At 39.9% G+C, this 25,577-nt stretch overlaps 2 protein-coding genes across 6 annotated transcripts; both read left to right on the forward strand.

The window, feature by feature from the left end:
- Nucleotides 1-541: 541 nt before the first annotated feature.
- LOC114559772 (FYVE, RhoGEF and PH domain-containing protein 6-like) lies at nucleotides 542-16,551 on the forward strand. Of its 3 annotated transcripts, none has more exons than XM_028584649.1 (21): nucleotides 542-773; nucleotides 1,715-3,665; nucleotides 6,544-6,667; nucleotides 6,997-7,064; nucleotides 7,682-7,712; nucleotides 10,112-10,263; nucleotides 10,873-11,029; nucleotides 11,173-11,260; nucleotides 11,829-11,879; nucleotides 11,992-12,050; nucleotides 12,138-12,209; nucleotides 13,049-13,117; nucleotides 13,415-13,498; nucleotides 13,610-13,689; nucleotides 13,831-13,933; nucleotides 14,063-14,209; nucleotides 14,771-14,876; nucleotides 15,032-15,126; nucleotides 15,208-15,336; nucleotides 15,448-15,587; nucleotides 15,662-16,551. In XM_028584649.1, exons 2-21 carry the CDS (start codon nucleotides 1,717-1,719, stop codon nucleotides 15,696-15,698), a joined length of 3,741 nt encoding a protein of 1,246 aa, XP_028440450.1. In that variant the 5' UTR covers nucleotides 542-773; nucleotides 1,715-1,716; the 3' UTR covers nucleotides 15,699-16,551. The 3 variants fall into 3 exon arrangements, with proteins under 3 accessions (XP_028440450.1, XP_028440452.1, XP_028440451.1); XM_028584651.1 differs by having other exon boundaries at nucleotides 6,547-6,667; XM_028584650.1 differs by lacking the exon at nucleotides 542-773 and adding an exon at nucleotides 1,410-1,472.
- A 446-nt stretch (nucleotides 16,552-16,997) lies between these two features.
- On the forward strand, nucleotides 16,998-25,320 carry nr2c1 (nuclear receptor subfamily 2, group C, member 1). 3 transcript variants are annotated; one of them, XM_028584652.1, is made up of 14 exons: nucleotides 16,998-17,138; nucleotides 18,902-19,033; nucleotides 19,343-19,576; nucleotides 19,731-19,809; nucleotides 19,910-20,089; nucleotides 20,181-20,331; nucleotides 20,885-20,981; nucleotides 22,221-22,405; nucleotides 22,776-22,929; nucleotides 23,093-23,214; nucleotides 23,318-23,460; nucleotides 23,666-23,803; nucleotides 23,959-24,064; nucleotides 24,210-25,320. In XM_028584652.1, the coding sequence occupies exons 2-14, from the start codon at nucleotides 18,962-18,964 to the stop codon at nucleotides 24,379-24,381; spliced, it is 1,833 nt and encodes a 610-aa protein (XP_028440453.1). In that variant the 5' UTR covers nucleotides 16,998-17,138; nucleotides 18,902-18,961; the 3' UTR covers nucleotides 24,382-25,320. The 3 variants fall into 3 exon arrangements, with proteins under 3 accessions (XP_028440453.1, XP_028440456.1, XP_028440454.1); XM_028584655.1 differs by lacking the exon at nucleotides 16,998-17,138 and adding an exon at nucleotides 17,159-17,313; XM_028584653.1 differs by lacking the exon at nucleotides 16,998-17,138 and adding an exon at nucleotides 17,159-17,309.
- The last annotated feature ends 257 nt before the right edge of the window (nucleotides 25,321-25,577 follow it).

The following is a 25,577-nucleotide window of genomic DNA, read 5'->3' on the forward strand; positions in this document are numbered from 1 at the left end:
GCCACTGTTTTTTTTGTGTGTTTTTTTTAGTAATCTAACATTTCAGGATCTTGAAAAGCTGCAATTCTCAAATCTCCCTTACTTTCTGTCAGCATGAGCTTTTTCATGTAAGAATGAATGATTTATCGACCTGGTGACAAAGTTAAAGCATGATGAAAGCACCACCCATGAATGATTTTTGAGTTTTACTTCCTCAACTATCAGATATAGCTTACAAAGCATCAGCTGGCTTCCACTCATATTTCTAGTCTCTTAGTCACACTAGTGGCGTTAATATTAGCAATGATGATGATGTATGTGGAAAGATATATGTGTGGGTGGAAATTCCTGTGTCATAATGAGAAAGTCTTAATGCAATATAAATGTTGATCGGATGGATAGTAGATTGTAGTTTACAACACAATAATCGTCTCTTAGACACCTTTGACTTATTTAATCTTACACTTCTACTTTAGTTCCCAACTTTTTGTGTTGATTATTCAGGCAGTCTGTGGCCCCTGAGGACCCCCTAGTGGATTGTTTATGGAAACAAAAAGGAAGCTGTGTGGTGTAGTCGCTGCCAGCAGTCGGTGCGGCTCCCTGTCCGGTGAGAATGAGCTGTCTGCAGCAGGAGGATCACATGTGTTGCTCGAACAAAAGCGGGGAAACTAGATTTTGGACGGATAACTTGGTGTCTACAGCTTGAGATGTTTCCGGACTCAAAATATTGTTTATTTCCGCTACACTGATTAAAAAGAATTGAGAAAACAGAAGCGAAGCGAGGATTAACTCAGGTAAGTGACCGCAAACTCGATGATTGTTCTGGTCAGAAAGTTGGGAGTGACTGCGCTACCAAATATATTACAAATCACATTCATGTCTTGGGGGCAATACCGATAGCTGAAACTAATCTGCAGCCCCTGTCCCCTGGTTATGCTTTTAAATGTATAGGCTAAGGTAAACGGCTACACAAACAAGTGTATTAACTGATTCAAGATAAAACACCAGGAGACCTAAAACAGACTCTGCATGTGTATAGGCTACGTGTCTATGCATTGTACAGGTAAGTGACTGGCAAACATTTTTTAGAAATGTATTAGTAGTAGTATAGGACATATCCCACTCATTTACTGGTCTGTCAGCCAATGGTTGATTGTGCCCAGAATCTCCAAATAAGTTGTTTTTTTTTGGTTAGATGTGTTTAGTGTCAAACCTGTGGCTTGCTGAATGAGGAAATATGTGCTGAGGGGGGAAAACAAAACATCCCTCTCTGTCAGCAGTTCAATATTTTTTTTTCCGTTTGTTTTGTCCACCACAAAATATTTTGAATTGAGCCAGATGTAACAGTTTGTATTACTCCTTTGCAGTCCCTGTACCCCCTCCTCCATTTCTCTCCCAATCTTCAACTCCCATCAGCTCCTCCTCCTCCTCTGCCTGTTGATATGCATCATTAGCTGGATTACTGTGCTGTTGTGTGGAGTGGCAAACATGAGGTTAGGATCAGGGCTACAGAGCCAAAGAGTTAAACAGTGAACTCTCATTAGGGCAACGACTGAAACTGCATCAAATATAGCATCTGGATATCCAGAATTAGCTATTTTATTGAATCCGATTAGATCCATAATTTTTTTTGAGGTGTTTCAGATTTGAAGCGGTTTTCTAGTGGCTCTGATTCAGAGGGGAAAACTTTACACAAAATCTCAAGTGCATTTCTTTTGTTTATCTCTCTCCTCAGCCATGCAAAAGCCACCTGTGGCCCCAAAACCAAAGCTGACCCAGCTCCAGAGGCCAGGGCAGTCTCCCTCAACCCCCAGAAGAGACAGCCTCTCGCTCCCATCTCCTGGCAAACCGACGAGGGTTAAGCCAGTACTGGCCCCCAAACCCTGCCTCCCCAAACTCGCCACTACTGTGAAATCCAAGCCACACACTTCAAAGAGCCAGCTCCAAACATCTGTAACAGAAACCCCGCAGATTGAAGGTCCACTTAACTCTCAAAATGGAATACAGCAAGAGAACAAAAAGCCAGACTGGGATTATATTATTCCTATTTGTCTGTGTAGCCAGGAAAACTGCATGTGCATCAGGAACACATCCGCAAACAGAAAGCTTCTCCCTACATCTCGAGGTAGTGTGGATAACAGTGGCGAGAAAACAGACAATGCTAAGTGCAAAGTGATGAACACTTCCACTAATACCAACCTCACAAACCATAAACCTCTTCAAGAAACATTCACTTTAGACAGAATTCTCAACACAGACATCAATACCTCCAGTCCTGAGGTGACTGTTAGGCCGTCCCTTCCTCAAAGAACATGGAGCGATGAGGCAAACGGTAACGTAATACCTCAGAGTGCACCTGGGCGAGGACCAGAGGAAGATGCTCTTGGCTCAAAGCAAATACGTTGTGTTCCCCAGCCCAAACCAGTCCCAGCAGCCTGGAGGAAGCCTGTCCCTGTACCACGGAAACCCAGGGCGGTGGTGCTGGCCCGTCAGGAAAAGGTGGAGGAGGCGAGTGAAGAGATTGTAGGCCAGGATGAGAGGGAAATGATAGTCAAAGAGGTGAAGGTGTCATCAGAGGGGAAAGGAAGCTCATCACTGTCTGTCAGTGTACCTGTTGGAAACAAGATGCCAATATTTCTGTCCGCGAGAAAAGCCTGCGCTCCGCCCGCCCCTCCGCCCGTGAAAAAGCCTTTCCTGTCTGCACCTGCTCCTCAGACGCTCCCAAAGGATGTGGAGGAGGAAGACCTGGGTTGGGACAGCAGCATCCAGGAGATGGAGGTATCTGTTGACAAGGAGGATGAAGAGGTGGAGAAGGAAGGAACTCATGATCAGGAGGCAGTCTACAGTGACTTCACACATAGTCCTCCTCCTAGCAGTTTACTCAATCAACCGGCGCTACGCGAACCTCCTGCCCCCACTGAGGCAGCAGAGGACAGGGAGGACAGGGTGGTCAAGGTAGTTCCGAAGAAGCCCCAGAGACACAGCAGCCCGATGGCATGGGTGCAGAGGAAGGAATCCTCTGAGGAGAAAGAAGAGTGTAATTTAGGAGATGATGAGAAAAGGCAGGCAGATTGTGTTTTGAAGGAGAGAGTGATGAGAAAGCTGTCTTTGCCTCCAAAAGAGAAAACGAGCAAACAACTCTCAACGCCTGGAATCACCAAGCCTTCTCGGTCCAGCAAACAGAGAGCCAAGTCGTTCTCTGCTGCTGACCTCCATCGCTCCGAGGGACAGAAGAAGAACTCTTTCCGGAAACTTCTGGACTTGAAGCTCTCTGTGAAGATGCTTCCCAAGCTGATGCTAAAAGGAGGCCAGAGTTCGGAGTTCACTGTCAACGATAAGGAACAAAGTGTGGACAGGGACCAAGATGGATGTCAGGGTTTCCACAAGCCTCTTCAGGCTCAACGCAAATTCTCCTGCCCGCTGATTGGAGTAGAGCAAAGCGTGGACGGAGACGAGTTTTCTCCGGAAACAGACCAAGGTGTTTACTATGAGAACATACCTTACTATGAAGAGATACCAGACTACATGAACGTGCATGTAGGAAGTGCAGTGACATCCTGTTGTGCCTCCATCTCCCAGCCTACAGCCTGGCAGTATAACGATGAGGACATTTATGAGGAGCAGGAGCCATATATGTCCTTTGAGAAGAACACTGGACAGTGTCAGACACCAACAGATTGTGAGAGGTACATTATGATGGCTTTCATTTCTGTCTCTTTGTCTTTGTCTCAGTACCTCACATGTGATCTCACCGATGATTATATTAGGTGATTTCCATTATATTCTGAAAGGAGTGCAGGAAAACACCGTAGGCTTCTTTAAAACATTAATCTGTAAAAGTGAATTACAGAGAGTGACTGTGTATCATTGGCACGTCGTGCTTCAGTTGCAGATTCCTGTCTGGGGAGTTGGACAAGTATAGTGGCACGCGTGCTCAGCCATTCAGGTGTTCATCGATTGAAGTTTAACCTCATAATTTAGATTGCTTTACTTAATGCTATAAGCTATTATTAAGGCATGCGTTCTAGGCCAAAAGGTGTGTAGTGTTAGTTTTGCCTCTGATAATAGCTGTATTTAGTTCAAAAGCAGTTTTTGTGTTGTTTTTTAATGTATGGCTAAGTGTTATCTAGTCACAAGTACAGTTTTTTGGTTTTATTTGCTCATGCTTTGAAAGATCTGACAATGGAGGTGATTAATCCCATGTGTGATGCTCAAAACAATGTTCCTCTGCATTATCCACAGAGACCACTGTCAAATTTTAATTGAAAGTTAAGAAACGGTCACTATAAAACAGTGCTATTTGTTAATAAAGACACTTCTGTTCCTTTCCTAGTTAAATGTTCCTTTCCTAGTTAAATGTTTTAATTCTCAAAACCAAAAATGTGCAGATATATAGTAGCTCTCGGGAAGGTGAGAAAATATATAAATATGTTTTTAACATTGGCTAGAACAGCTGGCTTGACGCTTTAGTAGCATGATTTTATTCCCAGTAGTAATCTTTCTAATTATCCTTTTATGCAAAGAATGTATACGTTTCCTTTTATAAATGAGCAGTACTGCTCAGTCGGAAAATAGGATTACAGTTTGTATAACAGTACACCCTGCCTTGCACTTAGCTCAGCCTCAGCTTATGGCGTTTTTCCATTACATGGTACCTGCTCGACTCGCCTCGCCTCTACTCGACTCTACTCTCCTCGACTCGCTGTGCGTCCGTTTTCCATTGCAGATTTTAGTATCGCCTCAGCGTGGCTGCGTGGTGCCTGCCCCATGGTGCGTTCTTTTTGTCTTGTAAACGCGACTAGTAGCTCGAGTGTGACGTCACATCCATGTCGGAAAACGAGTAACCGTGGGTTGTTGCGTTCTTTTTGTCACACAATACTACGAGTCGGAGAAAAGATGCATTTTTGTAACATTTAGGATTCTATTCACACAGTTATTGACATATTACACACATATATTTCACAGTTTGATACATGAAAATTACGTTTTGATTAACATTAACGTTCGGCTACTGCTCTGCTTTCTGCTCAAGGCTCGGCTTAAGCCGTTGTTGTCATATAGCAACCAAGCGTCTCTAGCCAATTTCAGCTGCACAAGCTACAAAATAACTAATCAGGCGGTATTTAACTCCTAATAAGACTGTAGCAACATGCCTATAGGTAGCAGTATACAGTGCTATGTGTACCACTTCTTCATTTGGTTACAACAAAGACAAAAGTGCTTAAAATTGTAGAAAACCACAATTTTTTCTACGTGTGATGCACGACGTAGCCATCTTTGAAAGTGAACTCGGGGTATATGTTAACGTTTGTTTTGAAGTTTTATTTTGAGGGTCTTTTAAAAGTTTGCATGCTGTCTCAGCTAGCGGTTAGCCGAATTAGCTTTTAGCTAAACTAACGTTAGCTTAACTGTGGAGGCTGACGGATGGCAGACCGCTACAATCAGCTAGCGGTTAGCCAAATGAGCTATTAGCTAAACTAACGTTAGCTTCCCGGTGGAGGCTAGTATGGGAACAGATCGGGTAGTGTCGTAAATCATCGTACCACAGCGCATGCGCAGAACGGATTGTGCAGTTGGAACGGATCGGGTACTGACAGAGCCTCCGGCAGCAATCAGCAGCCTGCAGGGTTTCACGTCACCATCTCGGCTTGCCTCAGCTCGCTTGAAACCTCGACTGAGCAGGTACTAAAAAAAGTACCTGTTAGCAGGTACCAGGTACTTTTTTTTCGTAATGGAAAACCAAAAAAGGCGAGTAGAGGCGAGGCGAGTAGGTACCATGTAATGGAAAAGCGCCATTAGTGTGTCGCCCCTCTTTAGCTCAAACTGTGCAACAGTCACTTGTTAAAAAGACATTCAGCTGCTCACAAACAGACCAGTCACAGCTAAATGCAACAGCTATTGTAAACATGCCACAGACTCGGACTTATTGGGTTTGCTGCTCAGCCTTGGCCTATTTCTTTTTCTGCAGTGTTGGTCAGGGAGGGGCCAGTGTTTCAAATGTAGTGCCCCCTCAGGGAATTGTGGCATTTTAGATATGTAGTTTGTCTTTGGTGCAGTCCCCTTTTAGCTGTTCACATGTAGTCATTTATTTTGTGTGTGTGTGTGTGTGTGTGTGTGTGTGTGTGTGTGTGTGTGTGTGTGTGAAGGCTAGCATTGTGTGACTGTGTTGATGGTTATCTTTAAATGTCCCTTTCCCGTGTGTTCTTTGTTAAATGACTTCCACTTGATCAGAGCAGAAAATGTTCGAATCCTGCTGGACTTTTTTTCTTTTTCTTTTAAAGACACTCTCCTTTTAGATTATGAGCTGACAAAGTTGTTTTATTTCAAACCTCATCCCTTTCCCCCTCTTCTATAAATAACATCCTCCCTTTCTTGTACTTTTTATTCTAATCATGTTGCATGTGAATGATGTGTCCATTGTGTGCTGCATTCAGTGTTTTTTAATAAATGCCTGCAGCTGCTTCTGTGTGTCCAAAACACCTGTACAGTGGTGCATTCATGCTCTGGCAACTGCGTCTATTCTCGACTGACGTTGACCGACTAACATCCTGCCCCTGTTGACAGAAGCTCTGTTGATGAAGAGATGACGCCCCTGGATGATGAAATCTTTGCCAACACATCAGAGGACGAGGACGATAGCAGCTCCATCTCAAGTAAAGGAGACCCTGAGCAGCCAGAGGAGAGTACGGTGAGAAGCAGGCACTGTTATTTATTTATTTATTTATTTATTTATTTATTTGACCTCAGAAATACTTCCTTGAATTATCACACATGGTTTGTCCTTTGCAAGGTGTCGGCGATATCAATTATTTTGGTCGTATGGGAAATAACCTTTCTTCCTTTTTAGCACTACGTAAACTCTCTTCATTAACCTCATTTATATCCGGTACATGCTACCTGAATATATTATGACACACAGTGTGTATCTGTTGTCAGTAGTTTTGCCATGAACTGTGCAGGGATATAATGCCATAGTGCATTGTAATTCTAAGTCTGTGTTTTTGCTCATTTTCTTAGACACAGAGTGGACAGAAGAAGAGCAAGATTCACCACATCACCACAGAAATCATGAGCTCGGAGAGTGTGTAAGAGTCTTCATTTGTTTTTCTTTTATGTGTAGGTTCATTCAAATTATGAAATAACATTCACTTACATTGAGGGGTGTTTAGCCAGTGAGATAGTTTTGGTTTTACTTGCCCATGTTTTGAGGTTTCTGCCTCTTCCACCCCAGTATATTTGAGGTGAAAGGAATGTCGTCTGTGGTACTCACAACATTGGAAAATGACATTTAAAAATTCTCATTTTGAAGACGGTGTTGCCATTACTCTGGTTACTAAACATACGGGTGGAGACTTATAGCTCAAAACCTTGGCAAATAAACAAAAATGATCAGCGTGGCTGGATACCATTAAGTGATATTTTCGTTTTTTTTGTACTTTTAGGGAAGCAACTCTTTACTTTCTTTATAGCTATACTCATCCATTATAATATCTTTTTTTTTTATTATTTTTTGGGGCATTTTTAGGCCTTTATTTTCACAGGACAGATGAAGACATGAGAGGGAGAGGGAATGACATGCAGCAAACTTGCGGCCGCTGCTTGGAGGAGTAAACCTCCATATATGTGCGCCTGCTCTACCAACTGAGCCAACCTGGCCACACCATTATAATATCTTGAACTTTCCCCCTTCTTGTTTTTCTAGATTTGTTGATGTCCTGAAGCTGCTTCATGTCGTAAGTACCCTGAATCATCACCTCTTTAGTATTACTTTCTTCACACAAAAACAAGCCAGAGCAGAGGCTAGTGTTATAGTTGTGAAGTGGGAGGAGAATGTTGTCTATACTAACATTATACATCAAAAGACATTTTAAACCTCCTAAAATCATAGTGAGAGATAATTATGTTTAAATCTTTTCGCACCCAGCCAACTGTAATAGTCGCATGTGAATAAGTATACAGAAATTGCCCACATGGGAAATGGTGTTCATTAAAAAAACATAACTATTGAACAAACGATGATATTAGATCTTTTTTTTTTATTTCTTTTTTTAAATGACCACCCTTATCTAAACATATTAAGCGAGCCACGTAACATGCTGTTGAGAAAGTTTTACTATGGCTCTCTATGTGTTTTTATCTAGTGCTAGTCTACTGTGTGAGCAAACATTCTCCATATGTGTTTGATTATGCTAGCCACTGGGGCACACCCCATGCAGAATCAGACTTTGTGTGGAGCTAACTCTCCTTGGACTCGACAGCACAGCTCACATTCCTCAGAGTTTTCACCAGCTTTTTTTGGTACTAGTGTGATGTGACAGTAACACTTCACTTCTGGACTTCAATGGATCCATATTGTCTCCCTGTGTTGTTTTGAGAAATTGAATCTGTAACGGAATCAAAGCCATCAAAATGAGATGACGATCTGTTTCTGTGCTGTACTTTGTATCTATTGTCAGATCAGTATAACTCTCTCTACTCAACTTCTAACCATTGCTCTCTTGTAATCTCACAATGGAAACCATCTACTGCTGCAGCCACTATTTGCTTTGCATATAATATAAAATGCTATATGAAAAGTTATGAACTTGTTCGCTCTATCAGACAAAAAAAATGATAAAAAAATAAAATATGATTTACTCTTATGTAATTTAATCACAACTACAAACAACCACCACAATGGAAGTTTGTATTAGCATGAAGGACAATTAAAACTTTAAAAAGTGTACATATAAGAGCTGTAAATCAAATGCAGACAAGCCTAAAGAAGAGCAGGTACAAGTTGTATTCTGTGCAACCGACAATAATTGCATATCTAATACATAGAGGGCCGACATATAGTGCTTACCTTCATGCAACCTAGTATGGCCCACCTTTTTACCTGTGTTTGCAGTGTTGGTTTACCTCAAAGTTAAAGTCCTTTTAAATAAAAGTTAAAGTCCTTTTTGGTATTTCTTTGCCTTTTTTATTTTCACAAAAAAAGATGAGTATGATGTTTGGAGAGACAAAGGTCTTGAGACAAGATTGTAATAGGATTGAGTCATAAACACTGACTCCTCATTGCAGAGCATAGACAGGAAGTGCTTGGGTCTCTGTAGGCTGTAGAGGAATGGAATCTAGTAATCAGGATCAGTCATACCAAGTTCAAAAGAATGTAGAGGTGAGCGTGTAGCGTTTGTTCATTCTCCATCTCTACCAGGCACTCAGCCAGCTTTTCACAAACAGATTGATGATAACACCACATGCCATTTGCTGTTTGTTTTTATCTGAGTTATAAGTTGAGCCATATTTTCCGCGATGGTTGTGCTATGCTCTGTGTTCTGTTGCTGTCAGGTGAAAAGCTATTGACTCCAAAATGTCAGCTTTCCAGCAACCGATGATGATAAAAGCTTCGATTCATAGCTTCATGAACATATGTTGTTTTTTCTATCCGGTTAGGACTTCATCAACTAAGTTTAAAGAATAATTTAAATCCACATAGATTTTGTGCCCTTTTTATTTGAAGGGAAAACATGAAAAGCCCTGCTGTTGTCCACTTCACTCTTTTCAAAAAATATTCACTTACTGCTGAGTCAGTCACATCCGCATTATCTTTACTTATCTTGTGAAGCATCTAATTTCCTGCCAAATCTTTTTCCACATGATGCACCTCCTTTGCTGTCAGATCACACATGTTAACAACAGGAGCTCTCTAATGGGTGCTCAGTCTGTAAGCAGTTTTATTTGCCATGTGTCCTCATAAACCACAAAAAAACTCCACATCATCCGAAAGAGAAGCAGAAACAGCACCCTCAGGGTCTCTTGCTCTTCTGTTTTTTCAGTCCTGATTCATGGTATTGTGGAAATTTACAAAATGTGTAATGCGAGTCAGGTGTGTGTGTTGTGTGTGTCAGTCAGTACTATTTCTCTTTCTTTATCTTTTATACTGAAGGTTTCCAGAGCTTATATAATTTGTAGTGTTGTTTCGATGGCCATGTTTCATGATTTGCAGAGCAGACCATTTTATAACTTCTGTTTGTTTTTAGTTCTTCTTTAGGACTTCATTGATTTACTTCTGGGTTTCCTCTTGGCCCTGTGCCTGAGTTCCTGTATTTTACCATCTGACTCTTTATCTGTCTGAATATCTGACCTGCAGGACTTCCGTAATGCCGTGTCCACAGCATCTCGTCAGAGTGGGAAGCCTGTGATTGAGGAGCGTCTTCTCAACCAGATTCTGTACTACCTCCCACAGCTCTACGAACTCAACCAAGACCTGCTCAGAGAGCTGAAACAGAGAGTGGCCAATTGGTAAAAAAAAAAAAAAAAAAAACTGAAAGAAGTGGATTTACATTTGTGTGTGTTGATCAAGGTTACTGGCTCAAAGAGCAATATATGTCCTTACACTATATGGCCATAGGTGTTTGGAAACCCCATTCCCATATTTGTGTACCTTTTTAATCTGGGACAGTTTTCCATGGTTTGTGCTAGATGCCTTAGTTCCATTGAAGAGAAATCTTAATGTTATGGGTTATGTGTATATATACTGTACATACAAGGTTCAAAACTAACTTTATTTTCCATCAGCCAAATGGCTAGTGGATGTTATTTTATTAATTTTACCAGCCACTATAGACAGACAATAGGTTAACATAGGTTTTTGGGCTGGTAACTGAAGCAAATCTACCAGCCACTATTTTACCAGCATTTGGCTAGTAGATGGTGGTAATTTTGAACCCTGTTTACGTGTAATAACTATTGTAGCAATAATAATAAACCTTAATTCTGAAACAGTTCAAAATAAAATGTGGAATTAGTCCCACTGAAAAATATAGTTATCCTAGGTTATACAGTTTAGTTACACACACATTCTCAAGACGGTGTCACAGTTCATCTTATTCTACTTCATTCTATGTACAGGGATGAGAATTCCCAGCTGGCAGACATTTTCGTGAAGAAAGGGCCCTATCTAAAGATGTACTCCACATACATCCGCGAGTTTGACAAGAATGTGGCTCTACTGGAAGAGCAGAGTAAGAAGAACCCAGCATTCTGCGCAGTGGTACGGGAATTTGAGGTATTGAGGCTTGCTTGACCTGTTTTCTGTGTCTGAGGGGGTGTGTCTGTTGGGTCACTAAGGTTTCATTGTTTATGACATTGTTGTGTCAAGGATGTGTGTGTGGGTTTGCTCCTTTAAATTGTGTCATTTTTTTGTCCAAGGCCAGTCCATGTTGTGCCAACTTGGCTCTGAAGCATTACCTACTGAAGCCTGTTCAGAGGATTCCTCAGTATCGGATGTTGCTCACAGGTACATCTGCAAAAGAGTCATTTTCACAGCATAAGATTAATCACGTTCATATTTAATTTAAATTTTTGACACATTATCTGATTGTCAAAGTCTAGCTTTATTTAATTCCAAAATCACTTCATCATTGTAGGTATTAGGCTCCTAGACATTGCATGTTGGGCCAACCTGCGATGTCTCATTATTGGCATCATGCTGCCCTCTGGTGTCCAGAAAAACAAAAATAGTTTGGAATTTCTGTCTCACTCCTTCACTCTTTATATAATAAGATTTTTGAAGTGCAGCCCAAATCAGATTTGATGACATAACATAAGCTTTAACATGAGTGAGCTTAGTGTTTCACGAGTCTAATGGATCAGGGTTGATCCCTCGGGACCAAAATGTGAAGAATGTTCCTTACGTCACTCTTGTGTAATTGTATTAAATAAGCACTTGCAGACCTTTTTATCCAGGATTTTGATTTCAGATTACATTCCAGGAATTTACTGCACAACACTGAGCACTTAACCCGGGGTACAAAGTAGTTTTCACTGTTGACCCTGACTCTTAAATGTTTCTAATTGTATTTCAGACTATCTTAAAAACCTGTCTGAAGACTCAGATGATTACAAAGACACACAAGGTAAACCAAGACCCTTTATAAATCTGTATGCTGTAAACTCACCTGATGGTGTCGGTGGAATGGAAACGGTCATGTATGTGATGTACATCTTTTCACATTTCCATCCACTCAGCTGCCCTTGCAATAGTGAAAGAGGTGGCCAACCATGCCAACGACATCATGAAACAAGGGGTGAGAACCAACAAGAAATGAGGCATATTTTATTAACGTGGGATAAAATGCTCCACGGGTTTGCTAATGTCCTTATTTTTCTCTCAGGATATCTTTCAGAAGCTGATCCAGGTGCAGTGCAGTCTGAATGGCCACCACGAAATAGTTCAGCCTGGGCGGGTAAGGCCTTTTAAATACTTTTCCATAAATATTAACAAATTTTTCAGATGAAGTAACAAGTTAATAAAGTTGAGAATCTACTCAGGTAGTAGCTGTTCTGGAGATTTTGATTGTTACATTACATTACATTACATTACATGTCCTTTAGCTGATGCTTTTATCCAAAGCGACTTACAATTAAGTGCTTTCAACTTTGAAGGTACAAACGCGAGACAACAAATAGTAAGTGCAAATAGCTTTAAATAAGCAAAGCTACAAAGAGACATGAAAGTGCAGGTTCAAGAGATTTTTTTTTTTTTTTTTTTTTTTTTAAATCCGAGGTGTAGTCGGAAGAGATGGGTTTTTAGCCTTCGACGGTTTTAGCCTTCGGGTGATTGTATCACGTGATCTTGAATGTTGAATGTTCAATTTCAGAATTCAGGCTTGACCTTGAAAGTAGCAGTTGACAAAACAATCTCACCTAACGGTCCTATTTTCAAAGTTCAAAATGATCTCAAAACTCATTGATTTCACCATTTAATAATATAAATGTATATATAATTGACATTCAGTGTGTTGAACGTTAAACAATACTATATTATCGTTTTTTGTATTTTTTAAGCCATACAATTTAAAGATTCTTGTCATTGTGATTAAATACAATAATTACTATAATTAACTGGAAATCACATAAACTGAACTGCCACACTATTTTTTTATCATGAAAAATGTGTTGGTTAACCTTAGGATTTGTAATATGGTACTTCATTTTAAGACAAATGTCACAAAAATAGCCATCATGCTCATTCAATTAAACACAAACATGACTTAATGTGGTCTAATGACATTTTGTGCTCCAGATCTTCCTGAAAGAGGGAACCCTGAAGAAGCTGTCCAGGAAGGTCATGCAGCCCAGAATGTTCTTCCTGGTACCGTGAAACACCTATCTCTTCCTTCTCTTATTTTATTATTATACAACATAATCATGGTAATGTGCAAGGACTGTGTAATCTGCCTAGGCCAATCTACAGCGCACTCTCCTACCTTCAGTTAGTATAAAATGTGTTCTGTTAAGCTTTGATTGTGATCCGATGCACGTCCCACGCAGATTGTTTTTACCAGTGTTTTCTTAATCTTACTCTGAGCTCCTCTGTGTTTTAGAAAAGAAACATAATGGATAGAAATGGCAAAAGGGAAATTATGTCTCTTTGTCATTTCTCCTTTAGTTTAACGACACATTGCTGTACACCACTCCTGTCCAGTCAGGCCAGTACAAGTTCAACAACATGTTGTCTCTTGCTGGGATGAAGGTGAGAACTTCACTCTGTATTTCTTTGCACTCTTCATCTTTTCACATATATATTATTATCGCAAGATATTTTATATGCTGCCGTCACTGCTCACATTGAAAATAATTACAGGTTAGCAAACCAAGCCAAGAGGCCTATCAGAATGAGCTGAACATTGAGAGCGTAGAGCGTTCCTTCATTCTCTCCGCGAGGTAATGATCAAAAATAAAAGATATTTCTTGGTAATTCAGGAACGTGTTGTTCCATAACAGCCATCCTGTGTTTTCCTTGCAGTCCATAGGTCTGTGAATAGTGTGTAGGTGTGTAGTCACACTGTGTTTTTCTCTCTGCAGTTCAGCCACAGAGCGAGATGAATGGCTTGAGGCCATTTCGACAGCGATCAGTGACTACACCAGGAAGAAGATCAGTTTTATGTCTGGCAAGCCTCCAGAAGAGGTAAGAAAACTATTTCATGTGAAGCTCATACATTTCCTGTTTGCAGTGTATACTCTGTTATAGTGATGAATACAAAGTGTATGTTTTTAAGTGGTGAGAGTCAACTTCTCTGTTTTGTTATATACTCAGGTAGAGCTGAAAGATTGTAGTGATGGTGCTCCTTTGGGATCCAAAGCCCCTATATGGATCCCTGACCCACGGACCACCATGTGTATGATCTGTACCTGTGAGTTCACCCTTACATGGAGGAGACATCACTGCCGTGCATGTGGGAAGGTATGGTGACAAAAAATAGAAAAGTCTCTCCCTTCACAAACAAATGTAGTTTCTGGAATGTTCATTGAAGAATCTTATTAAACTGTACATTAAAACAGAGTAGTTGATTAAATGCTATTACATGATTAAAGATAAGATATAATACTCCTTTATTGATCCCCAAAAACGATAAAAATACGGATAAGTATAGAAAGTAACAGAAATAAATAATAAGAGGCACATGAACTAAAATAAGAATAGAATAAAAATAGATACTATGCAGTATTTGGAGACAAAATTACATGGTAAAGTCAGTGAGTAATAGTACTTAGTGTTTGTCTGTATTAATATAATTAAATATAATGTAGAGTCAATGTAACATATTACCTTAATATAGTATAATATGGTACATTATGATATAGTTAAGGATATGAGACAGTATACAATGTAATATATATAACATAATATATAGTATAGTACAACAATATAACTTAGTATATATGTAAAATAATAGGGCAGCAAAGCACATTGAAAAAAAATTGGCGTTAATTAACATATTTGTATGCTTTATCATCCCATCAGGTGGTGTGTCAGTCTTGTTCCTCCAATAAATACTGTCTTGAATACCTAAAGAACCAGTTAGCACGAGTGTGTGACCAGTGTTTCCCTGTTCTTCAGCAGCAGAAAAGTAAGTCTGTCTTCCTTCTATATGATACAAACACTGTCATCCTCATATTGTAATGTTGTTGTAGGCTGAAATGTCAATGTGGACTAGACACAGGTAATCCACAACAAACATTGTATGTATTAAACAACCGCATGTTCCACATTTGTTTTCATCAGGTGAACGAGCCCTATCAGCAGCTGTATCCCCTGGAACCAGAGCTACCTTTGCTTTCCCCAGGAAGCATAAGAAGATACCTGCGGCCCTCAAAGAGGTGAATGATACTTTGTCATGATCAAGATGCACTGTGTGATAATGCTCTGATAGCTCATCGGTTGGGTTTTGCTTGTTTCAGGTGACAGCAAGCACAGACAACTCATCCATGAGTGGGTATCTGCAGAGGTCAAAGGGCAACAAGAAGCAGGGGAAGAGGCTGTGGTTTGTCATCAAAGACAAGGTCCTGTACACGTATGCTGCAAGTGAGGTAAGATCTCCTACTTGTATCAGTGAAAGCCCAGTGTTGAGTTACAATGAAACCAAAGGGAATTGATTTCATGTCCATCTAACATCAGTCTTTTATTGTGTCTTCATGCAGGATGTTGCAGCCTTAGAGAGTCAGCCCCTGTTAGGGTTCATGTTAAAAGTTGATTCATCACTGAAGTTACAGTTTAAGCTTTACCACAAAAACACACTTTACTACATTTTTAAAGCTGACGACCTCCAAACAGCACAGAGGTACAGTATAAAGAGGGGTGCCACTTATTGTTGCATATGGTGACAGCAATTCTAATACTTTCTTTTTTTAACAGATGGATCAACTCATTCAAAGAAGCCACAGTACTTTAATATCGGCTGACAGTGTGTGTAGCTGTTCAACATATTGTTTTACCTCAGTGCTCTCTGAATTCTGCTGAAAGCATCTGGAGACACCATAATAGTTGCACTGAAATAAAATCCAAATGCATTATTTTATCAAACCTACTGTAGTTAGCGTTTACATTGTTTTAAGAGTAGAAATTAGCCATGTTAGTTTTGTATGTTAACATGAATCTTTTCCACCAGGATTTATGCAGTTTGGCGGCAATTTTCTTTTTTTTAACACTTTGATTTTGTTACATTTGAAATGCATTTTTTAGTAACCTGCTTGGATCTCCATAACAGATTTGTAATGCATACTGTCATAACATTTTCATCCACATTTACAAAGTATTTTTAGAGGTCAAAATAAATCATATAGATGTTTCTTGTTGTCAGGGAATAACTACTTTATTTAACATCCATACAGCTGGCTGTATACAACACAATGTGCACTTTTCACACTTGTATAAGAAACTTTCACTTTAAATTAAAAAGCCTTTCTGTAACTCTGAATCTAACCTAGACTCACTAATGGTGTATCAGGGGAATCTTCACTGTTTGGACAAAACTGTACCATAATGTACATTGCACTTAAGTAACTCAAATGGCTGTACATAGATCATATCCCTACACAAATATTCTGTATATATAGAGGATTGTAAATTAAATGCAATCAAATGTACATAAATCTCACTTTTACTGTTTAAATTCTGTCACTGTAATACATTGTTTTACTTTCAACTGTAGAGGGAACTGTTGGGGTGCACATTAAAATTGTGGAAAAGCAATACTTATTGTACTGTAACTGAATAGCTTTTGATTAAATCATATTTTCATTGGACTTTGAAATCATATAATTTCAGTGTAAAAATGTGGTGTATTTTGCAGAAATACCAGCAATTGCAATTGTACTGTAACGTTGAGTATCCAGTGAAGATCAGTAGGTTGATTTGGCATTGTTCACTATATTATCAATTTTAAAACAATGAAGCCTAAACTCTGTCTTCTCAGAAATCTGAATTCATATTACTTCCAATGATGTAGCCTACAAAAATAACTGATTCTGAGTAAGTTTTAATTACTTTAAAGTAAAATAGTGTTCTAGTGTACCAGTCCTTGAGCATAACATTGTGCGTTTGCTTATGCAGAACTGTTAATAAAATTACTCAATTCTACACTGTGTGATAGACATGACATTATTCCCCTTACATTTTCACAGATTGACACCATAGACTGTATATTAACATAATGGTACACACACACAGGTTTGGAGATGCGTGACACGGCTACCTAACTGCGCATGTGCGTAAATCGTTTATTGATGGAAAAAAGGTCACGAACTCTGACCCTCCCACCAACTGAAACAAACAGTTAAAATATAAATGTATTGAAGACTATACATTATCTGACCCAACAATTCCTTGGCAGGTAAGTTATATGTACTAACGTTGACGCATGTGAGATTCAAGAACGAGACCAGTAACAGGAAGGGAGGGAGTGTTCAGTAGGTCTAACGTTACAGCAGGGAAGCAACCATTACCGGTTAGCCTAGCTCGTTAGCACTGTCGTCCGGAGCTCAGCGCTTACAAACTAAAGTTGGCAAGTATGCAATCATGTTGGTATATGTAGGGGATTACATAGCTAGTTGTCTAACTAAAGTTGCATATCTACATGTAGCTATTCTGCAGCACTAATCTTGTTTACGGACATGCTAGTTAGCCAACATGCTTAGCCGCGTCAGCTAGCTAGCTAACCGTGTTATCGGTTAGCTGCTGTGCTAGCGTTGCTAACTTGCCTTCAGAAACTAAGCAGCCACATAATTAATTCAAGTTTGAATGTGACACCGGAACGTCGTATTGTTAAACCACCAGCTGTCTTGTTAAGTTGCCGATAGATGTGGAAGTCCAGTGCAGGAATTACAGCGGATTTTTGCCCAGTTGTTAGAACCGAGGTCCCGCCGCTGACTCTGCTGTGATTCGGCATCATGGGCCTTGAACCCTAGCATGCTTTAACCCTTCAATGTTGACCTTTCACCCACAGGAAAAGAAATACCTTTATCTTCCGTATCGATTTTAAATGGCTGGCTGTCAAGGGCTTGTTTGTGTTACTACTGCAGCTTTACCGCTTAGTCGTTGTCACTTTACAGTGATATTAATCCGTATTTTATAAAAAGGCCACCAACAATAGTACAGTTACGAGCTAGCGCCGGCTAGATTGGTTAGCATAGGCCACAAACTAACATTAGTTAGTGGCACGCAGTATATCAAGTTGTGTATTTTACATGTTGGTCCATTACAGACAATGTAAAGCTAATTCTGACTTAGTTTGAAGTTTTGGCCAGAAATATCTTCTAGCTAAAGGGAGCGGTAACGTTAAACAGGAGGGATAAGAGTAGCGTTAGCTCTAACGTTAGTTGTGTGTTGTAAGACTTACTCGCTCTTAATAACATCTCTGAGCTATGCTACAGTGTAACTAATTGAAAATAATAATAATTGAGTCCGAGCTCCGGGTGCCTCGACACCACACATCAGTATAAGTTATAAAACATACTTTTTACACATGTACTACAAGATTTATGATTTTTAATGGGGTCTTAATTACACACAGAACTCAAACATATATTAAAAGATAAGGCTGGTAACATTATACATTTTTCTTATTGTCAACACATTTCCATGAAAGACCAAAGCTAACGTTAGCCTGATAGAGCTTATTCTTCCATATCATAGACCTCCACTGTTGCCCAGAACCATTACAAAAAAAATTATTGAGCCCCACTGACATGTTCCTGCATTACCTTAAACATGGGCACTGTAGTTTGTTTCATGTCATCCCCATACACTGTCCTGCTTCTGTGAATACTAGAACACTTAATGTGTACAAATCTGCTAAACAATAGTCCCCCCAACAAAAGCAACTATTTACTCCTGTTGAATGTTTGTTAAAAACTCCAGTGCCTAGTTGTTTTATAAATGTATTTAGCCTTTTAAAAAAAAAATGGGACTATTTATTTTTGTCTTGATTTATAAAGAAAAAAAGAAGTTGAAACGTTTTGAGAAGTATTATACATGGGATTTGATGGGAGTAAGGAAATTGCTGAATAAAGTCACCCTGGTCCTGGAAGGTATTCCCTTACCTGACCCACAGTTGCTATAATAAGACATAAAGTAAAACGTATGCTCTCTCTACAGGTGTGCATGCCTCATGGGGCACTGACGTGAAGAGCAGTGGAAGGTGTGTGCATTATCAGAATGGATGGACAGACTCAAAGGATTCAACTTGTGTCAGCAGACAGCAACATGGCATTAGGACACAGAATCCAGGTGATGTGACAGCCTGTCCACCACAAGAGAATGCTCTTATTTTTTAAGTTGTGTGTGAATAATCACAATTTGCACATCATTTTGGCAAAATAAGATCCAAGAATAGCTGACGGTTAAACATAGCACTGTCTCGTATTTGCACAATTTCTCCCTAGTTCTCCAATGCCAAGCATGGTTTTTGTATTTTTAAAATTAAATTTTTTTTTATCATATCATTAGATTGACTTCTCCTACACTATTTCTGGATACACAGTCAGCACTCACTCATGTTTTGCTTTTTTTTTTTTTTTTTTTTTTTTTTTCTAATAGATTGTAACTGATCAGCAGACTGGCCAGAAGATCCAGATTGTTACAGCACTTGAGCCATCCTCCCCTGGAAAGCAGCAGTTTATCCTAGCAAATGCTGACTATTCCTCTGGTGGGAAGGTGATCCTGGCCAAGCAGGAAGGCTCACCCAACAAGGTCATCCTCACCACTCCAGACGGCTCTGGGGTTAACCAGCTGTTGTTTGCCTCCCCTGATTTGGCTGGGCAGCAGATTCAGGTATTGCCAAAGGATCTTAGTTGCTTCTTTCAGCCATGTTATAAACAAGTTACTGAAAGGTCTTATGACTGAAGCAGTAACATGTTTAGTCAGTCAAAACGTATTACAATGTTTGCTATATTAAATTATTCCATTGTCTCGGGTTGTTTGTTAGTTTGTGACTGAAGGGTCAGACCAGTCCATTGGGAAGCCAGTTGTGGAGTACTGCGTTGTCTGTGGGGACAAGGCCTCAGGTAGGAATTACATTTAATTTGCTTTAACATTATTATTTTTCAGTAACACACATGAGCAGGCATACACCAACCTGACCCTCTTTACTCCTTCCTCTCTCAGGCCGTCATTACGGAGCTGTTAGCTGTGAGGGCTGTAAGGGCTTCTTCAAACGCAGTATTAGAAAGAACCTAGTGTACACGTGCAGGGGCTCCGGAGAGTGTGCCATCAACAAGCTCCACCGAAACCGCTGCCAGTACTGTCGACTGCAGCGCTGTATAGCTCTGGGCATGAAACAGGATTGTAAGGCGTGTAATATTGTGTATATATACAGTTGTGGATATGTCATTCAAGACTCCCATAGATAGGATCTTATGTCTTGTTTTGTCTTTAGCTGTGCAGTGTGAGAGGAAGCCTGTTGAAGTGACCACCAGAGAGAAATCCGTCAACTGTGCAGCCTCCACTGAGAAAATCTACATCCGCAAAAACCTGTGTAGCCCTCTGGCTGCTACACCCACTTTTGTGTCCGACAAGGAAACTGCTAGGTACAGCAACTTTACAAATTTACCAGTTTAGTGGATAGACCTGTACAGGCTAATACAACACAGTAAATACCCCTGAAGTAAACAATATCTTTGTATAATGTTGTTCAATACTCAATAATATTTGTTCAATTCTAATAACTCTATGGTGTTTGATTGGACTGCATCATATTAAAAGTTGTTCATGTTTTGGCCTCCCCATACATGATGGAAAAAGGAAACTAGAAACACCTTTCAGTCTAATGTAGTCCAATACAACTTAGCATCTCTGACGCATTGTCTGACAAGTAAAAGATTGAGAAAAATAGGAATTGTTGTATTGGATTGGGTAGAATTAAATTATATTGTGCACATGTAACTAATAAAATGATAAGAGTAGAGCTGTCCTCGATTAAAGACATTATTAGTCGACTAACACTCATAAGATTTTGTCGACTAAACAATTAGTCTGTTGTATTCACCAGATATGTGCTCATACGTTTCTTAAATAAGTCATTGATATTGCATGGTTCCATATTACATAATGCAATGTGAAATGTTAAATCTCTAACTTCAGGTCTACAAGTTTGCTTGAGTCAAGCATGTTGCTCAACATCCAACAGCCCTTCCCCAAGCTGGAAAACACCATCTTGATTCCAGCATCCCCTGACAAGGTAACACTTATGCACTCAAATGACAGTACATTTAACTGAAATCTGAAACTGTAGTCATTCCAACCTAGCCTACCTAAATATTAAAGCCCCCGAGAATATTGGGGTTTTAGATAAGTCAGATTGATGACTTACAGTGGGGAAAATAAGTATTCAATATGTCAACATTGTATTGTGTCATATTTTTGCCGAAAAGCTTGTTTGAAGTTTGCTACACGTTTGGAGAAGCCTGTAGCTTGCTGGGAGAATGTAGTGTGGTCAGACGAGACAAAAGTCAAACCTTTTGGCAACAGTAAGATGCGCTATGTTTGGAGGAAAAATGGCTCTGCATATGACTCTAAAAATACCATTCCTACAGTGAAGTTTGGATGTGAAAGCATCATGGTATGGGACTGTTTCTCTTCTCATGGTACCAGCAGAATCCAAATGATCAAAGGGAACATGAACGGAGCCATGTACTGGGAAATCTTGAGAAGAATCTGTTACCATTCCACCAGGACGATGAGGATCAGATTTGGGAGGACCTCTCAGCAAGACAGTGATCCAAACATACTGCAAAAGAGACGGTCAGTTGGTTCCAGAGGAAGAAAATAAAGGTGTTGGAATGGCCCAGTCAATCACCACACTTAAATCTAATAGAACATTTGCGAAAGGAACTGAAGATCAAGATTCACCAGCGAGCCCCCAAGACTCTGTGTGAAGAATGGGCCAAAACCCCATTTAAACTGTGAGGCAGTAGTTTCTTCGTACAGGAAGCGTCTTCAAGTTGGCAACACAAACAAACGTTTCTCCACCAAGTATTGAATACATTTCAGTTGGCGTGTTCACTACTTTTTTCCTGTTTCATTCCACTTTATTGCACAAACCTTTTTTTATGGATTGGAATGTTTTGATTTCTTTATCTGTGTAGTTTTATTGAGTTAATACCAATGTCTCGTCTAACATGCATGTGTATAGCTGCATTGGAAATATGTTTAGTGAATTTTTGTGTGTGTTTTGTATGTGTTGAATACTTATTTTCCCCACTGTCTAATCAAGAAAGGAATAATTGACTGTTCATTAAAGGTGCACGTGTGTAAACATCTGTGTGACGAGGACCAGTTCTGTTTTTGTTACTCTTTCTTGAAGTAGCTGAGTGATGAGCACACAGGTTTTGTTAACGGGAAACAGAGCAGTACAAACAAATCAAACTTTAGTGTTTATAAAAACATGGTTTGATAATGACTGCTACCCGTTCGGCAGGACGATCCATCCCAAGGTGACCTCGGCACGCTGGCAAATGTAGTGACGTCCCTCGCCCACCTCAACAAGGCCAGGGAGGCAAGTGACTGCAGCAATGATCTGATGGGAGATGAAACGCTTAGCAACGGGGACAGCTCGATGACGGACCTCCAAGGAGATGAGCAAACTGCAAGTGATATCACTCGGTGAGGGAGATGTCATAAAGAATCAAGAGCCTTTGATACTAACCAGTGGTTGTTTCTGAATAAGTTGATACATATACTAGAGATTGACAGGAGCACTAGAAGGAAACCCAGGGTCTGTTATTTTCCGTTTGTCACAAAGCTTTAATAGAATTTCCTGCAGGGCCATGTGGTTTCTGACTCCGCTCTTAAGGACTTAATTAGATTCACCCATGGTCAATAAAAAATTAACCCTATGTCGAGGGTGCACTACAGTGCTGCTTTGAGTTGTATTCTATATTTTCTGTTTCTGTGCAAGCTACAATATATGTCTAACTCAAAACGTGGATCTTTTAATGTTAACTTTCTGTCTTCATATTTTGCGTATCATTAGAGCTTTTGACACCCTGGCCAAAGTCCTGCACCCTGGTGATGGCTCAGCAGGAGAGTCCTTGGAGGCCACGATGCAGCTGATGTCAGGGGACCAGTCGGGTCCTGTGGTGGAGTTGGAGGGACCGATACTCTCTGACAGCCATATCCCTTTCAAGGTAAAAGCACAGCCATTGACTTCTACCTTCAAGATGAAATCCAACCGAGACCAAAACCCTTGCTCTGTTTTACTGAGTTACAGTTTTTAAACACATTTTTCTGAATTTGTCTGATTTCTTTACACTGCAGTCATGTTTCCCTCTTTACGCTGTGTTCCTACAGCTTATGATGCCTTTGCCTGTGCCAGAGTACCTCAATGTCAACTACATCTGTGAGTCAGCTTCCCGACTACTTTTTCTCTCTATGCACTGGGCACGCTCCATCCCTGCCTTTCAAACCCTTGGGTAAGCCTTTGTCACAGATTTTTGATTATTTCATTACACTATATATATTATACTATATATTACTTATATAGTAAAATTTAATTAATCTTATCGGTTTTTACAGTGGTCAAGAAAATGACATTAACTTAATGAAAGCCTGCTGGAACGAGCTGTTTGCCCTGGGTCTGGCACAGTGCTCAAACGTCATGAACGTTGGTACCATCCTAAGTGCCATTATCAACCATCTGCAGACCAGCTTACAGGAAGGTAGGAGGGCTCTGCCGTTGACTGCCTGCAAGGTTTAACACTGGAATACAATTTCAGAAGCTCAAACTATGTTTTTCACAGCTAAGAGGAAAACAATGTACCTGTCATGTTTATTTTTGTGGCACTATTTGTCTTGAGTTTGCAAAAAAAAAAACTACTGATGCTCTTCCCCTTACACCCATAACTCTTTATTTATCTCCTACAGATAAGCTGTCCCCAGATCGAGTGAAGCTAGTAATGGAGCACATCTGGAGGATGCAGGAGTTCTGTAACGGCATGACCAAGCTGTCCCCAGACTCTTATGAATATGCCTACCTCAAAGCCATCGTTCTCTTTAGTCCTGGTGCGTTGAAAACTGGCCAGTTTACAAAATGAAAATTACATTTTTAACTTCTTGTCCTTTTGTCCTTAGAGTGAAATCCTGAGCAAAAGTTGTACATAGGGCCAAATTTGCATGAACTCTTGTCTGACAGTGTGCATGTGTGGTTTTTGTGCTAGATCACCCAGGCATAGATAATACTCCACAGATCGAGCGGTTTCAGGAGAAGGCCTACATGGAGCTGCAGGACTACGTAACAAGCACCTACCCAGAAGACTCCTATCGGTCAGTAGGCTTTACCTCTGTACTACATAATGCCTGTTCATTGACGGAAAGGTGATGATTTGTGAATTGTGATGATATCATAGATGTACTTGCGACCATACACATGTTTGGATTTGATGTCTCATTTCCCCCTCATTGCTCTCAGGTTATCAAAGCTGTTGCTGCGTCTTCCTGCCCTCCGGCTGATAAGTGCAGCTGTCACTGAGGAGCTGTTTTTCGCTGGGCTCATTGGCAACGTGCAGATCGACAGCATCATCCCTTACATCCTCAAAATGGAGTCCACCGATTATAATAGCCAGACGGTCTCTGGGGTCTGACACACTGCCATTTGTAATTGCAACATTGGACTGTGAAAACTGGACAGCCAGCCATTCGGAGTGCCCAACAGACCGATCACTAAGTGGTCACAACATACTGTATTTATGACACAGCATTACGTTGCTCCTACTCCTCAGTAACAAGTCAGTAGAGCACAACTCACAAAGAGGACAAAATAAATCAACTCCAGTGGCAAGTGAGCCTGCCAATATCTGCCCATTCAGGAACAAATCCTTGAAACCTGCATAGTAGATTGCGCTTTTTATTGTACAAAGTATTTTATGCTTCATCGCCTCCAGGCCTTTCCTTTTTCTGCAGATATTGTTTCTACTTTGAAGGTTTGTTTTTCACTGCTTTCCTACATGGTCATGCTTTTTAATTTTCTAATAATTATCAGGAGAAAAAAAAACTTGTAATAATGTGAATTGATTTGTGAGACGTTATCGCAAAAGGTTATAACCTTTATTTCTTATTTGTTTGCTAATCCAAAGGATCGGGCACCATCATGAAGTTATTGTGTGTGTGTGTGTATATAGATTTGTATATAGAATGCACCAAGAAGGCTAAATTGGGCAGCACTTGGTAATTCGTGAATTACATCTTTTGGACAAATTAATGTGGATGGAAAATGGTCAAGTCCTTTGAAAATAAAAACACCTTTCAATCACGTTTCTCTATTTACACAATTGATATTTCATTTTGATTAAATATCTGTAAAGAATGTGGAGCTGACTACTTAATATTCTCACCAGATTCTTCACTGCATATGTACTCTTTGCAAGAGTCAAGTGCAACTTCTCAGGCTCTGCTTTTTAACAACAGCTGTGGACTACCAAATAGACAAAAATATGATGTGTTGGACCCATGCTCAGTCATGTTATGCTCAGTCATGTTATGATAAATTGTTTTTGCCTTTTAATTAAAAAGGTGGTAATGTTTTTTTCATGCATGTCATTGCTGCAAAAAAACTTTAAATACAAGAACATGCTTACTTAAATTCAGTGCTAAGTAATCAGCTTGTTAAGCATTCAGACAGAGCCATCAATGGAGTATTCAAACTATTAAAAGCGATAAATGTTCTTTAGTTGACAATTATACCAAGTAAATCAACATTTAATCTTTATCGATCAAAGTCCCCCTTAAAAGAGAGTAGTGAATCTCTAGTGTTGGTAGACTGCATTCTAAGTAACCTGGT

This window comes from Perca flavescens, chromosome 8 (genome assembly GCF_004354835.1).
Source record: "Perca flavescens isolate YP-PL-M2 chromosome 8, PFLA_1.0, whole genome shotgun sequence".
NCBI lineage: Eukaryota > Metazoa > Chordata > Actinopteri > Perciformes > Percidae > Perca > Perca flavescens.

Excerpts from the sequence above, each read along its gene's own strand:
- LOC114559772 (XM_028584649.1), top strand. The coding sequence starts at position 1,717 with ATGCAAAAGCCACCTGTGGCCCCAAAACCAAAGCTGACCCAGCTCCAG. Across the intron at positions 10,264-10,872 it reads AAACAGAGAGTGGCCAATTG|GGATGAGAATTCCCAGCTGG; the intron begins GTAAAAAAAAAA and ends TTCTATGTACAG. Across the intron at positions 11,261-11,828 it reads GTATCGGATGTTGCTCACAG|ACTATCTTAAAAACCTGTCT; the intron begins GTACATCTGCAA and ends ATTGTATTTCAG.
- nr2c1 (XM_028584652.1), top strand. The coding sequence starts at position 18,962 with ATGGATGGACAGACTCAAAGGATTCAACTTGTGTCAGCAGACAGCAAC. Across the intron at positions 22,406-22,775 it reads ACTGCAAGTGATATCACTCG|AGCTTTTGACACCCTGGCCA; the intron begins GTGAGGGAGATG and ends GCGTATCATTAG. Across the intron at positions 24,065-24,209 it reads TACCCAGAAGACTCCTATCG|GTTATCAAAGCTGTTGCTGC; the intron begins GTCAGTAGGCTT and ends CATTGCTCTCAG.